This window comes from Capra hircus, chromosome 18 (genome assembly GCF_001704415.2).
Source record: "Capra hircus breed San Clemente chromosome 18, ASM170441v1, whole genome shotgun sequence".
NCBI lineage: Eukaryota > Metazoa > Chordata > Mammalia > Artiodactyla > Bovidae > Capra > Capra hircus.
In genome coordinates this window covers 3,799,174-3,812,733 of record NC_030825.1, presented here as the reverse complement: position 1 = coordinate 3,812,733, position 13,560 = coordinate 3,799,174, and the positions used below count along the sequence as shown (strand labels likewise).

Here is a 13,560-nt window from a genome sequence, read left to right as displayed (position 1 = left end):
ATCTGAGGACATAGAATTTTCCTCATTTTTGGCTTGTTTCCATAGAATAGGAAAGGGATTTGTTTTCAGGGAGTTTTATTCTGATTATGGGGATTTAAAAAATTAAAATACAGTCTGGTAAAAAATCAACACAGAAAATATCACCCAGAAAGTTTCCCTCATTTCCCATTCCTTGAGCATGGGGAAGGGTGGTCTAGGAGAGAGCCCACCAGGTTCACCCTGAGACTGGGGACTTGGGGTGTGGTTTTCAAAGCCACGTTTCCCCAGCTGCAAAGTAGGGGACATAGTTGTACCCGTCTTGGGGTCAGTGTGAGAATTCAGTGAGTAAACAATATATAATGCTTGGGAGGTGCTGGGCACACAGAACATGTGCAGCCGAGGTACAGATGCTAATGACTGGCTCTGAAGGGGATCGCCACTGACTTAGAAATGGACATACGCTTTGTCTTCTCTGCCTTCTGCTCCACTCTGGCAGCATTTACCTAACCAGAGAGAACCAAGTGAGTTTCACCAAGTAGCCAGCTAAGAGGGAAAGTCAGGGTTTCAAGTGCTAGGAAGGATCAGTGTCACGCTGGTTTGCTAATTAAATAAAGCCTGAAACCTGAGTCTATGCAGGGCTGGTCACAGCCACCCAGTCAGAACCAGCTTGGGGTGAGGACGTGTCAGTCCACACTGCTAACATCCAGGCCAAAGCTGCCGCTGGTAGGGATTTTTATCACATGGCTTATGTGTACTCACTAACAGGAAGTGAACAGCCCATTATTGTTGGGTGTTAAAGGTAGGTTATAATATGTGTATATATTTAATATATATTTTAGGCTATACATATATATTTAATATATGTATATATCAGTTCAGTTGCTCAGTCGTGTCCGACTCTTTGCAAACCCATGAATCGCAGCACGCCAGGCCTCCCTGTCTGTCACCAACTCCCGGAGTTCACTCAGACCATCGAGTCAGTGATGCCATCCAGCCATCTCATCCTCTGTCGTCCCCTTCTCCTGCCTCCTCCTGCCCCCAACCCCTCCCAGCATCAGAGTCTTTTCCAATGAGTCAACTCTTAGTACACTGTATGTTTCCAGTTTTTATCTTTTCCTGGGGTTGTGGGCAGGGAGGGAGGGCCGTTTGTAGGATCTTAGTTTCCCGACCACAGATCAAACCTGCACCCACTGCGATGGAGGCACAGTCTTAGCCATGAGGCCACCAGGGAAGCCCTCCAGTTTTCTAGTTCAAGAGGGAAAGGGACTATTTGTGTTTAAAGGAAAACGCCTTTGTAGAATAGTCACTAGTTATGGGTGGGGATTTTTTCTGAAATAGGCAAGTACTATGACCTTTTGGTTTTTCCTTAACATTTTTATTGTGAGAGATTTAATACATGTATAAAATTGAAGAAAATAACCCCCCAGGTAAACTCATTGGAGAAAAGGAGCCCCAGGCTTCCCCAGCCCATCATTCTCAGGGCAGCGACTTGTCTACCACATTGTAGTGAAAGCCTTACATCGTTTCATCTGCAAATACTGCAGTGTATAGTTCTAAAAGGATAATTCACCAGAGATTTAACAGATTTCAGGGTGCATGTTACTCTAGGTGATAACTCTCTTCTTTTCTGCTTCGTGTATTTGAATCTTTTCACACTGCATACGTTAAGGAGAATTTTTTTTTTTTAACTTTAAATTTTGAAATACTTGGAAATTGATGGGAAGTTGGAAACAAAGTGTCGAGTGCGTTCCCTTCTCCCAGTCCCCCAGGGATGGCGTCTGAGGTGACTGGACAGCAGCATCCAAACCAGGAGGCTGCGACCCCTCACCCCGCCGCCGCTCACCAGCCCCCTCTCTAGCACTTTTGTCTTTTCAAAGACGTGACACACACGGCCTGCCACCTCTGGAGATCAGTGGGGAGGCCGTCTGGAGAATGTCTGAGGGCAGGCTGGGCGGGTGGGGCCGGGGAGGCCAGTGCGGGCCTCTGACCGGGGGCCCTCGCTCTCCCCCTGGGCTTTGTCCTTTCGCTCCACGGCCTGCTTTTCACCCTGCTGTCCCTCTCTCCCAGCTGAAGCAGTTCGAGCGGCTGGAGCAAGAGGTGTCGCGGCCCATAGAGCACGACCTGGCCAGCTGGACGCCGGCTCAGGCTGCAGTGCCGGGACGGCCAGGCGGCCTGGGGCCTTCGGACCGGCAGCTGCTGCTCTTCTACCTGGAGCAGTGCGAGGCCAACCTGACCACGCTGACCAACGCCGTGGACGCCTTCTTCACCGCCGTGGCCACCAACCAGCCGCCCAAGATCTTCGTGGCGCACAGCAAGTTCGTCATCCTCAGCGCGCACAAGCTGGTGTTCATCGGGGACACGCTGTCACGGCAGGCCCAGGCGGCTGACGTGCGCAGCCAGGTGACGCACTACAGTAACCTGCTGTGCGAGCTGCTGCGCGGCATCGTGGCGACCACCAAGGCCGCCGCCCTGCAGTACCCATCGCCCGCCGCCGCCCAGGACATGGTGGACCGGGTCAAGGAGCTGGGCCACAGCACCCAGCAGTTCCGCCGCGTCCTGGGCCAGTTGGCCGCCGCCTGAGTGCTGCCCACGGAGGGGCAAGGGCAGGAGGGCAGGGCGGCACGGCCCAGAGAGCTGCCACACCGCGCGGGGCCAGGCGCCCAGACTGCGCAGGGTAGCGTGTGTATTTATGATGGGCCAGGAGGTGGGGCAGGCCTCCTGGCGGAGCCCCAGCAGAGCCGAGGCTATGAGGGCTAGCAGTCTCTCCCGAACGCACTGCAGGCCCAAGGGGGCCAGGCTGGGGTCCACAGGCCTCACCACCCACACAGCCTCAGGGGACCCCTTGGGCTGACCAGTGAGGGGGCCACATCCCCCGACAGGGCAAGCGTGGCTGGGGGTATGTTCTCTGCACCAGGAGAAAACCCTAAGAAACTATTTTTCATTATTGATTTTCCATTCATTTGACTAATAGTCTACATTTAAATAAAATTTAAAATGAAAAGCATCCTCCTGAGGTATGAGAGGCAAGGCTGCCAGGTGGGAAGGCAGGTGTGCCGCAGGTGGGCTGCCAGGTTGAGGGGTTTCCAGGGGTTTCAGGCTGAAGCTGTGAAAAGGGTGAAGAGAAAGTAGGTCTCTTCAGAAAATGAAGGCCTGGGGGAGCAGGGCTGGGCCTGGAGAGGAGGCAGGGAGCCCGGGCTGCTGGAAGGAGGCTGAAGAGCAGCGTCCGGCGGAGCCCTGCGGCCAGAAAGGCTCAGCCTATGTGTGGCCAAGGGCACAGCCAGCACTGAGGTCTGATGAAAATCCACCCTGGTTCCCGGCAGTGGCCGAGGGGAAGGCGGGTGCAGGGGTGGGAGTTGCTCCAGGAGCCAGTGAGCCATGCTGGGGCCCCCACATCTAAAGGCAGAGAGCCCCCCACTGCAGGCACCCCTGGGGGACACAGGACTCCATGCAGAGAAACCCTCTTTCACAGCCCTTGTCCAGAACTTAACCCTTAGGAGCTCTTAATTTCAGCTTGTGGAACTTCTCCAGACGTGTTCCATCTGAATTACACTGAGACTTGGCTTCCAAGTTGGGAGGTAGGGGACCAGTGCCTGCTAAGTTGCTTCAGTCATGTCTAACTCTTTGTGGACTGTACTCCCCGTGGACTGTGGCCCACCAGGCTCCTCTGTCCATGGGATTCTCCAGGCAAGAACCCTGGAGTGGGTTGCCGTGCCCTCCTCCCACGAGGGGACCAGCTGTCACCGTGATGCATGTAAATCTGGGCCTCACTCCCCATCTCCGTGAAGAAGGGCATAGGGCTGGGCGATCTGCCAGCCCTCTCAGCTCTGAACTCCAGAGGGCCCTCAGGAAGGGCGGCCACCCTCCCACCCTTCATCCAGCCCAGTGAAGACGCAGAGGTGAAGATGCAAGCAGTTTTATTTGGGTTTTACACAGATGGGAGCTGGGGTGGGGCAGAGGCTCAGTTGGCCTCCAGAACTTCAAGAATCCAGGGAATGAACTTGGTGACCCGGGCATATACGCCAGGTAAGAATGGGCTACACCGGCTGCTGCCCCAGGACACGATGCCCGCCAGGGTCCAGGCTCCGTCCTTCTGGCAGACCAGGGGGCCGCCTGAGTCACCCTGCAGAAGGAGACAGGACTTGTGTCCAAGCCAGAAAGAAGGTGCCAGGGCCCTGCTGTGCCCATACCTGGCCTAGTCCAGGGGATGCAGACCAAGGGCAAGTGGGGGCCCAGAGGTTGTGCACAGACACTCGGACCTGCTCAGATGGCAGCTCTGCCCCCTACTCCTGAGGGGCCTGGGGCAGGGGCTGATCCTCTCAGCCTCCCCATCACCTGTAAAATGGATGGAAATGTCCATCTTGTGCGGTTGCTATGAAATTAAATCCGTCTGGAAGCACCATACCACGCCTGGTCAGAGCCAGCTCTCACCAGGGGCCTCTGATAGTGCTGGTCCACGCCTTCACTGGGACACCGGGCAGGGCATGAGGGTGAGGAGGTCGTGGCAGAGGGGCCGGCCCTCCTGGCCTGATCAGGGGGGAGCCTGTGAGGGCGGGCAGGGTAGCAGGCAGTACCATGCAGGAGGAGATGCCGCTGGCCCCCGCACAGATCATCACGTCAGTGATCTTGCTGCCCCAGAACTCTTTGCAGTCGGCATTAGACAGGATGGGCAGGGTGGCCTGCTGCAGCTTGTCAGGGGTATCGAAGGCTGGAAGGACAGAGGGCGTGGGGTCAGGGCCCAGGGAGAGGAGACCAGCGCCTGCTGGAACCCTGCCCTCCCGCGGTGTGGTCCTCCTCCATCACGACAATCGTGGGTGCTGAGCGCCACCTTCCAAGAGGCTGGGAGGAGGTCCCTCTCCAGTTCCACACCAGGCAATGCGTCTGCGCTCCCAGCACAGTTGGTCAAGCAAGTCCTGCCTGCCGGGCCCCTGCGTCCTGGGCCAGCCCGGCCCTGCGTGTGGGCAGAGGGGCCATCCCTCCTCCCCAGCCCTCCTCTGGCTGGGGACGCTGGAGGGACCCATGAGGGAGCACCTCCCTGTTCTGCCCTTTCTTGGCTGCTCGCATTGTGTTAAAGGACCAGCTGGTAGGCTGTGGCCATGGTGGAGGAACTCAGGACAGAGGAAGAGCCTGAGGAGGCTAGAGTCAGGGAGGGAGGGGAGACCTGGGCGCTCGGGCCTGAAGGTGGCCTGGACCGTGGGCTCCCAGCGCAGACTTCAGGGATGCTGGGCACAGCCACCCTTCTCACTCTACCTCCGTGCAGATTAGAGGGGTGACACTTAGGTGCTGGCACTTAGGTGTCTCTTTGGAAACTGTTTAGGTATATATGGTTTGTTTTTATTTTTGCTTGATAGGTTTTTAATAAAGAGGGTTAAGTGGACTTTCCCAGTGGGTCAGAGGGTAAAGCGTCTGCCTACAATGCGGGAGACCTGGGTTCAATCCCTGGGTGGGGAAGACCGTCTCAAGAAGGAAATGGCTACCCACTCCAGTGCTCTTGCCTGGAAAATCCCATGGACAGAGGAGCCTGGTGGGCTACAGACGAGGGGGTTACAAAGAGTCGGAGACGACTGAGCGACTTCACTTTAGCTTTCTTTAAGTAAAGGGAAGGTTGATTGTTGCGATTTACGATTGTGCTCAGGACTTAGCTGGAAGCACAGAAGGAGTCTGGGCCCTGAGCAGTCCTCATGAACACTCACCATTGTACCGGGTCTTGCCCCAGCCGGTGACGGTGCACAGGGAGCCCGCGGGGAAGCTGGTTTCGGCGCTGGGCAGGCAGACGGGGGCCACGGCGGCGGAGAGGCGGGCTGGTGCCGCCAGCTTCAGCAGGGCCACGTCGTTGCGCACGGCGCGCAGGTCCCACTGCGGGTGTTCGAAGACCTGCGCAGGACAGCGGGGGGCTGGGCGGGCCACGGGGGCAGGGCCGCGGGGGCGCAGGCTAGCGATTGGGGGGTGGGGGTGCAGAGGGTGTTGAGGGAACACAGATGCGGCCGAACAGACCAAATGGGGGGAGTGGCATGTGACATATTTTGCATTTTCTTACGATGAGCAAAACAACCTTGAGTGTTTGTAAAGGAGCTGTGTTTGGGAAGAACAGAAAGTCGGCCTAGAAAGGTGCCGGCTGGGTGAAGCGCAGCCACTGGTCAGGGTCCTCAAGTCCACGACCCCCCACCCAGCACCCCCCTCCTCCCCGCCCCAGCACTCCCCCACCACACCGCCCACCCACCGTGAGTACCTCGGCGACCCTCAGCACCTGGCCGGCCTCCTCCTCGGAGCCCTGGTCGGATACCCCGGCCACCACGAGGTGACCCTTCCTAGAAAGGAAGCCACAGTCGGAGCACAGGCTCACAGCTGCCCCCGCAGAGGCCTGGGCACTGTGCCAGGTGGGCGAGCCCACCCAGGCTGAGCAGTCGTGCGGGGACCCCAGGGCACCCCTGTTCTCCCTGGGCCTCAGTTTCTCCATCTGTACTGTGAAGGCGGAGGCCCAGACACGCTATCCTGGACCAAGCTGGGGTCTGGAGGCCGGGGTGCTGGCAGCGGTTGGGGGATGGGGGACGGCTTTTCCTGGAGACTGTTCTGCCTGCAGGTGGGGAACAAGAGCAGCCGCCCCCAGCCCCTTGGCAGCCCCCCCCCCCCCGCCCCCAGCAGCCCCGTGCCCACTCCCTGAGCCTGCTTGGGGCTGGGAGGTAAAGGTGGTCCCTTTGAGCAGGTGAAGTGGGGCCTCACCTGACCCCACAGTGGGCGGCAGTGACCACCCAGTCCTCACTGATGAGGGAGCCCCCGCAGAAGTGGAAGCCGGAGCTGGTCTGGGGAGGGGGTGGGAGAGAGTCAGCCTTGCCTCTCCCACCTCAGCCCCCTCTGTCTAATCTGCCCCTCCTCAGCACCCCCTCACCTGCAGGGACACCTGCCAGGGCCAGGAGCCGGGCACGGCGTCCTCCCCGTTGACAATTCTGGAGAGGCCACTCAGCACAGGGTCGATGGCGGGGACCCCGCAACCTGAGGGGCAGAGATGGGGTGGCTGGTCTGCAGATGGTGCCTCAAGGGGTATCAGGGTGCAGATGCAGCTCTTCCAGGCCTCCGCAGCACCCTGGCACCCAGAGCTTTGTCTGCTGCAAGACATTTAGCCCCCTCCCGGCTAGCTGACAACTGCCCTTAGGCACTCTTGTGGATGGTCCCTGAAGCGGAGGGTCTCTCCCCGGCCTGCTGTGTGCCCTGAGGGGGGTGTCCGTCCCCTCTGAGCCCAGGATCCTTTCCCAGAGGCTGGGATGTCCTGTGTGAGTCCTGGGTGCTCTCATGGCCTCTGAGTCTTCAAGGGGAGCGGCTTTGGGTGAGGGTATTACCTTGTACTTTGGCCACCTGATGCAAAGAACTGACTCATTGGAAAAGACCCTGATGCTGGGAAAGATTGAAGGCGGGAGGAGAAGGAGGCAGCAGAGAATGAGATGGTTGAATGGCATCACGGACTCAATGGACATGAGTTTGAACAAATTCTGGGAGATGGTGAAGGACAGGGAAGCCTGGTGTGCTGCAGCCCATGGGATAGCAAAGAGTCGGACACGACTTAGCGACTGAACAGTTGCCACAGGTGGGGTGGCACCAACCCAGGAGTGCGTCCAAACCCAGATGGTGGAGGGGCCGGGCAAGATGGACGGGCTTGGGGAATATCCCTGAGGCAGAATTCACATGGCTTGGTGGCAGGTTTGGAGGGTAGAGGAGCCCAGACCACCCCAACGCTTCTGAGCGAATGGAGGAGACCAGACCAGAAGTCCAAGGGACCTCCAGGTGGTGGGGGGCCCCAGGCCCAGCGGAGGAGTGGGGAGCCAGGGGTAGGTGACCAAGGAGGGTCAGAGGGGCACCTGGAGGGGTGGGCGGCAGGGGTGGTTCAAGGCATGAGGACTTGGACCCTCGTGTCCCCTGCTTCTGGGTCTGGGGCCAGGGCGGGGCCAAGGCTTGACCGGGGTCTGCCAGGTCTGCCTGAGCCCTGCACTTACCGAAGCTGCTGCCAAAGAGGAAGAAGCCAAGGACAACCCAGAGAAGGGCCATGGTGTGCGGCTCAGCAGGGGAGATGGGGTCTGCCCGAGGGACCCCCAGTATATTGCCCCAGCCCACCAATCACAGCCTGCCTCGCCATCCCCTCCTTATCAGAAGACCTTGGGCTGAGAAGCACCTGACTGCGGCACGGGCCTGGGAAAGAGACAGGCCTTGGGGGCCACTCCTGGGAAAGTTTCCTGGAGTCACAAGTGTGTGGGGCCAGCACCGGACTCCACCCCCAGGTCCCCCCTCCCCAGGGCAGGCCTTGAGCACAAGGAGCCAAGGGTTGACGGGGAGGCAGGAGGCCAAGGTGCCCCCCTCATCTGTGTGCACCCCTTCTGGCCACGCGTGGGAGGTGGACTAACAAGGGGCCCTCCTGGACACCATCTGCCACCTGGTTCAGTGAAGGTCCAAGTTCAGGAGAAGAATGAACTCCCAGAAACCCCAGCACAGGACACAGACACCATCAACATGTCTTCCACCGGTTTATTGCGGCTATGTAGGAGCAAGGTCGGCAGGCAGGCCAGCGTGAGGCTGGGGGCTCAGTTGGCGGCCAGGGTCTGCTGCACCCAGTTGACGAGAGCAGTGACGCGGGCGTACACGCCGGGGGTGGACGTGGAGCACGTGCTGCTGCCCCAGGATACGATGCCCACCAGGGTCCAGGCTCCATTCTTCTTGCAGACCAGGGGGCCGCCAGAGTCGCCCTGCAGGACAGGGAGGAGGGGGCTTGGAGCTGGCAGGCCAGACTCATGAACGTTGTTCCCAGCACCCAGTCCCAGGCCAGACAGCCAGTGGAAGCTCAGCACATGCATATTAGAAGGATTGTGAAAGAAACTTCAGCAGCTCCTGTGGTTTGTGCCCCTGGAAATCTGGGTCACCCCCTGGGGTCCTATAACAGAGGCTCAATAGAGCAGGTTTGATTGACAGGAGGAAAGTACAGGTGTTGCTGGCTACGGGGCCACAGGGAGAGAGAAAGGTCTGCCAAGCCCCTTCAAGAGCCTTTAGGGCCGCCATGCTCTGCTGCCCAGGCTGTGCACTGCACAAGATCAGGAAGTGCCACTGCTCATATGCAGATATCAAGGGCATCTTGTAACATGGAGCTTTAAGCTCTGAGAGCAGAGGCCCCTGCTCTAGTACCCCTCTGCTGAGGTCACTGGGGGTTCTCCAGGAGCTCTATCTTCCCAACTACTCTGGCAGGAATGCTCCAGAAGAGAATGGCAGGCCCTGAAAGAGGGCTGCCTACAGCTTCCATTTCCTCCGTCTTTGCCCAAGCCCTTGGCCTGAACCCCCCCGAGGCTGGGAGGCCCTACCATGCAGGAGGAGACACCGCTGGCGCCCGCACAGATCATGGCATTGGTGATCTTAGTGCCCCAGTATCTCTTGCAGTTGGTGTTGGACAGGAGGGGCAGGGATGCCTGCTGCAGCCGGTCAGGGGTGTTGGCATCTGGAAGGGCAGGGTGGGTGGTCAGCGACTGTGCTCCCCACCTCCCAGCCAGCCCACCCGTGGTCACCCCTCACTCACTGGTGTATCGGGTCAGGCCCCAGCCTGTGGTGACGCACGTCGTCCCGGCGGCGAAGCTGTCGCTGGCGCTGGGCAGGCACACAGCGGACACAGTCTGGGAGAAGCTCGCAGCCGTGGACAGCTTCAGCAGGGTGATGTCGTTGTTGATGGTTAACGAGTTGTAGTTGGAGTTCTTGAAAACCTGTGTGTGTGTGTGGGTGGGGGAGAGACAAATAGCCGCTGTTGGGGTCTGGGGAGAAGTCGCGAAGGGAAGAAGCTGGCGGCGTTGGGAGACCCCTCGTGGCGTCCGCGCCCCCGCTAGATGACAGCCTGCTCCACTCGGCAGCTCCTCCTGTGGCCCCAGGAGCCCCAGCCCAGGCTCAAGGTCAGACCTTCCCTTCCTGGAGCCTCGCACACCCTGCCCTCTGCTTTGCCCCATCATGATGGGGTATCGGGGTAACCGAGGGGAGCTGGAGTATCTGGGACTTAGTGTGGGCGGCCACTCCCGAGGGACCGCCTGGGGTCACACCTGGACGACCCTGGGGGCCACCATACCTTGGCAATCTTCAGCTTCTGGATGCTCTCAGAGCTTGAGCCCTGGTCAAACTCCCCAGCCACGACCACATCGGAGGTTCTGAAGAGAGCCAGAGAAAAGAGAGGTTCCCGCTGGAGGCGGGTAGGTGGGGCACGGAGTACGCATGGCGTCGGGGCACGCGTGTGTGGGCATCTGCGTGTCTTTGTGCATGTCCTCACAGGGGCGTGGTGTGAGTTGGAGCTTGAAGCTCGGAGTCTCCACTGTGCAGTGTCGCTTGCCTCGTGTTTTCCACACGACGCCGGGAGACCGGCAGGACCTGGATTTGCTGCACATCTCAAAATTAGAACCTGGGAAGCGGGCGGCCAGACGTGGAAGCTGCAGCTCAGGCTGCTGAGCATGCGGAGCAGCCTCGGGGCAGCCAGGTGAGAACCTTGGAGTTGGGGCTCGAAGCCTACTAGTTGTCCAGCTTGGCTAGGGGCAGCCTGCCCTCCGCTCCAGGGGAGACCCTGGCCTGGGAGAGAAGGAGACCCCGGGGGAGAAGAAACAAACAAAAAGAAACTGGGAAATGGCATTAAAGGGCAAGACAGTGCTGGAAGAAACCACCCCAAAGGGTTTCCTGGGGACCCTGGGCCCTCACGTGACACCGCAGTGGGCGGCGGTGACCACCCAGTTCTCGTTGATGAGGGAGCCCCCGCAGAAGTGGAAGCCGGTCCTGTCCTGGAGGAAGATGGGGAGGGTCAGCACGTGCTGGACACCAGCAGCACTGACTCGGGCAGCGGCCCCCTGCCCAGCTGACCCCCCCGTTCCTCCCCCTTCATGCACAGAACCCCTCTCACCTGCAGGGACACCTGCCAGGGCCAGGAGCCGGGGACAGCTTCTTCCCCGTTGACGATCCTGGCGAGGCCACTCAGCACAGGTTGGATGGCGGGGACCCCGCAGCCTGAGGAGGGAGGAAGGGGTGAGGAGTGGAGGCCAAGGTCTCACCCAGGACCCATGGCTCCAGGAATACCCTAGGGACAGCACAGGCCGATGTAAGTCTCAGGCCCAGCAGACCAAGTGCCATGTGGTGGCAGCGCCAGAGCATGGGCTAGGAGGCTGGGCTCTGTGGGTTTGAACCCAGCCCTCTCACACCGCCCAGAGCTTTCTGGCCCTCTGGAAATGCTCCCCTTCCTTGAACAGGGTCCACGCTCCTTGCACACGGGAAGGTCCACCTCCACCCTGGGGACTTCACACTGGATGGTGTGGTCCAGTCTTCCCAGCTTCCTCATTCTAGGGATGTGAGACTCAGAGAGGGAGAAAGACCCGCTCAGGCTAACACCAACAATGCATGGCTGAACTGGGAGCAGGGACCCCGCTGCCCTTTGCTGATCTGGGGGTTGCTGGAGCCAGCACCCCTTCCAACAGTGGGTGGAAGGGGAGACAGCCTTTCTGGCCTCTGCCTGCCCAGGTACTTACCAAAGGCTGTGCCCAGGAGGGCGCAGCAGGAGAGAAGCCAGAGGAAGTTCATGGTGCTGCCTTCAGGGAGGTGTGGGGTGCCTGCTGCAGGGCTCCCTATTATATCCCTGTGCACCAGGCTGTTATCTGAAGACCTTGATGTGATAATCCCTTTCCTGGGCATGTGCCCTACTGGGTAGGATGTGCCAGAGCAGGCCTGGCATCAGGGCCTGGGATGGCAGCAGCTGCAACCATGGCCGAGTTTGGGCCAGTGAGAACAGTAAAGGTGGGGCCAACCAAGGTGGCCCTTGACCAGCTAAGGGGAAAGGACAGTCAGGTTTCCTCCTCCAGGCCCTGCTTCTGGAGGAGCCCTTTGAGCAGCAGCCAGGTCTGGGCAGGATTTGAGCCCAGTTCAGTCTCTCATAGTCTGGAGGACCTTGGACAAGTAATTGAGTTGGTCTGCAGTTGTTCAGTACCCCATGGGCAGTGTGGTCAAGGAGGAGGAGGGGCAGGGACCGCAGCATGGTGAGGGCACGGGTGGCCGGTCGGCTGAGAATGCTCCCCTGGTCTCGGGATGGCCAAGAAGGCTCACTGAAGGCTCAGTTCACTGTCAGCGCAGTCACATGAGCTGTGTGCCACATGGTTCAGAGGGCAAGCCACCCACTGCCTGTTCATGTGGAGCCAGGCCCCCCAACCAGGCATCTTGCCCTTAGAATTGAGCACATGGCATCCAAAGGCAGGACTGGGCTCAGGGCCAGCCAGGGGGCCTTTGCCCTTGTCCCTGCAAGAGCTGGTGGAGGCTGCACCAGGTGGAAAAGCAGGAGGCAAGGCCTATTTCCAGTGAGTAGTAGGACACTTTCCCAGCAATTGGGAAACTGGGGAGTGAGAAATTTGAAGGTGAGGCCGTTAGGCACAGGGCAAGCACCCCAAAACACATGGGTAAAATGGTATCTCATGGCTATTTTTCATTTCCATTGCACTGATGACTGTAGTGTTGTGGTTCACAGGTTTTGGCACAAAACAGCTGTGGGGGCCTTGGGCAAGTTACTTAGCCTCTCTAATCCCTTTTGTAAGTATTAATATGTAAAATGGGGATGCTTAGAGTACAGGTCCTACTTCATGAAAGGCCTGGCCCATCTTCAGCAGTGCTGAGACCAGACCTAACCTAATGCACGTTGGTCAGCCCTGTTATTTTTCCTTCTTGACTTGCCAGCGGGGCTCTTCGTGCTTTCTAAAGGACTGCCAGTGACAGGAAGGGACGGCCACAATGCATTAGGTGGGAAAGCAGGGCATGAAACAATGCAGAGTGTGGGCCCTGTGTATATGAAACCCACCACCTGTTCAAGTTCATCCATCTTATCAACCAGAGCTTACCAGGCTGCCACTGGCACAGAACAAACAAAAGAAAGAAACACAAAGTCCTGCCTTACGAGCCTACGTGGGAAAGGAGTGGGGAGTTTATGGAACGGTCTGAAAACACACACAGACAGTAAAATATACATTACCACCAGCCAAGGCGTTATAATTATTGTTGTTATTATTACTAATACCAAGGCAGGAGGGCCCCACTCCGAGGGAGAGATTAACCTGTGATCTACCAGTCTGCTAGCTGTCTGGGTGGGGCCGGTGTCAGGGAGCAGGAGGGCACAGGCCTAGTGGAGCGAGCCTGGATGGCAGCAAGCGCCGGGAGGGCACGAGGCAGGGGGAGGGGCCAGGGGCCGCTGGAGGGGCCCCTGGTGAAGCACAGATGCGAGGAGGCAGCCGCCGAGCCTGAGTGGGCTGGGTCGCGGCCGGTGGGAGAACACGACCGGGGCCGACCCGTGGCGGTGGCCTTGGGAACCGACAACCGGCCCGGGCCCTGCGGGCGCTGGGAAGTCGCGCAGCTGCAGGGCGGGCCGGGCCGGGGCGGGCCGGGCCGGGCCGGGCTGATCCCTCTGGAGGCGTGGCTAAGGCGGGCCGGGGCGGAATTAAGGCAGGACCCCTCTGGGGGCGGGGCTAAGGCGGGCTGGGGCGGAATTAAGGCTGGACCCCTCTGGGGGCGGGGCTAAGGCGGGCCGGGGCGGAATTAAGGCTGGACCCCTCTGGGGGC

The 13,560-nt window shown here is 59.3% G+C and overlaps 3 protein-coding genes across 6 annotated transcripts in view; 1 reads left to right on the top strand and 2 right to left on the bottom strand.

The window, feature by feature from the left end:
• BCAR1 (BCAR1, Cas family scaffolding protein) overlaps positions 1 to 2,983 on the top strand; it is a 33,400-nt gene extending 30,417 nt beyond the window's left edge. For all 4 annotated transcript variants that reach the window (XM_018061718.1, XM_018061719.1, XM_018061717.1 and 1 more), the window contains one exon: positions 2,047 to 2,983. In XM_018061718.1, coding sequence (XP_017917207.1) covers positions 2,047 to 2,559 — 513 coding nt within the window. In that variant the 3' untranslated portion in view covers positions 2,560 to 2,983. The remainder of the gene's footprint in view (positions 1 to 2,046) is intronic.
• LOC102176156 (chymotrypsinogen B) lies at positions 3,877 to 8,013 on the bottom strand. Its single transcript, XM_018063145.1, has 7 exons — positions 7,962 to 8,013; positions 6,863 to 6,966; positions 6,697 to 6,776; positions 6,206 to 6,284; positions 5,670 to 5,850; positions 4,551 to 4,684; positions 3,877 to 4,099 (listed from the first exon to the last, which is right to left on the bottom strand). The coding sequence occupies exons 1-7, from the start codon at positions 8,011 to 8,013 to the stop codon at positions 3,938 to 3,940; spliced, it is 792 nt and encodes a 263-aa protein (XP_017918634.1). The 3' UTR covers positions 3,877 to 3,937.
• On the bottom strand, positions 8,472 to 11,571 carry LOC102174148 (chymotrypsinogen A). Its single transcript, XM_005691801.2, has 7 exons — positions 11,493 to 11,571; positions 10,874 to 10,977; positions 10,675 to 10,754; positions 10,058 to 10,136; positions 9,524 to 9,704; positions 9,312 to 9,445; positions 8,472 to 8,705 (listed from the first exon to the last, which is right to left on the bottom strand). Exons 1-7 carry the CDS (start codon positions 11,542 to 11,544, stop codon positions 8,544 to 8,546), a joined length of 792 nt encoding a protein of 263 aa, XP_005691858.1. The 5' UTR covers positions 11,545 to 11,571; the 3' UTR covers positions 8,472 to 8,543.

Bases quoted from the DNA above. Each gene is read 5' to 3' on its own strand.
- LOC102176156 (XM_018063145.1), bottom strand. From the start codon at position 8,013: ATGGCCCTTCTCTGGGTTGTCCTTGGCTTCTTCCTCTTTGGCAGCAGC. The intron at 4,685-5,669 runs GTGAGTGTTCAT...CTGTCCTTCCAG, and splicing joins GGGCAAGACCCGGTACAATG to CCTTCGATACCCCTGACAAG. The intron at 4,100-4,550 runs GTACTGCCTGCT...CTCCTTCTGCAG, and splicing joins GCGGCATCTCCTCCTGCATG to GGTGACTCAGGCGGCCCCCT.
- LOC102174148 (XM_005691801.2), bottom strand. From the start codon at position 11,544: ATGAACTTCCTCTGGCTTCTCTCCTGCTGCGCCCTCCTGGGCACAGCC. The intron at 9,705-10,057 runs GTATGGTGGCCC...ACACACACACAG, and splicing joins AGAAGCTGAAGATTGCCAAG to GTTTTCAAGAACTCCAACTA. The intron at 8,706-9,311 runs GTAGGGCCTCCC...CCTGTCCTGCAG, and splicing joins GCGGTGTCTCCTCCTGCATG to GGCGACTCTGGCGGCCCCCT.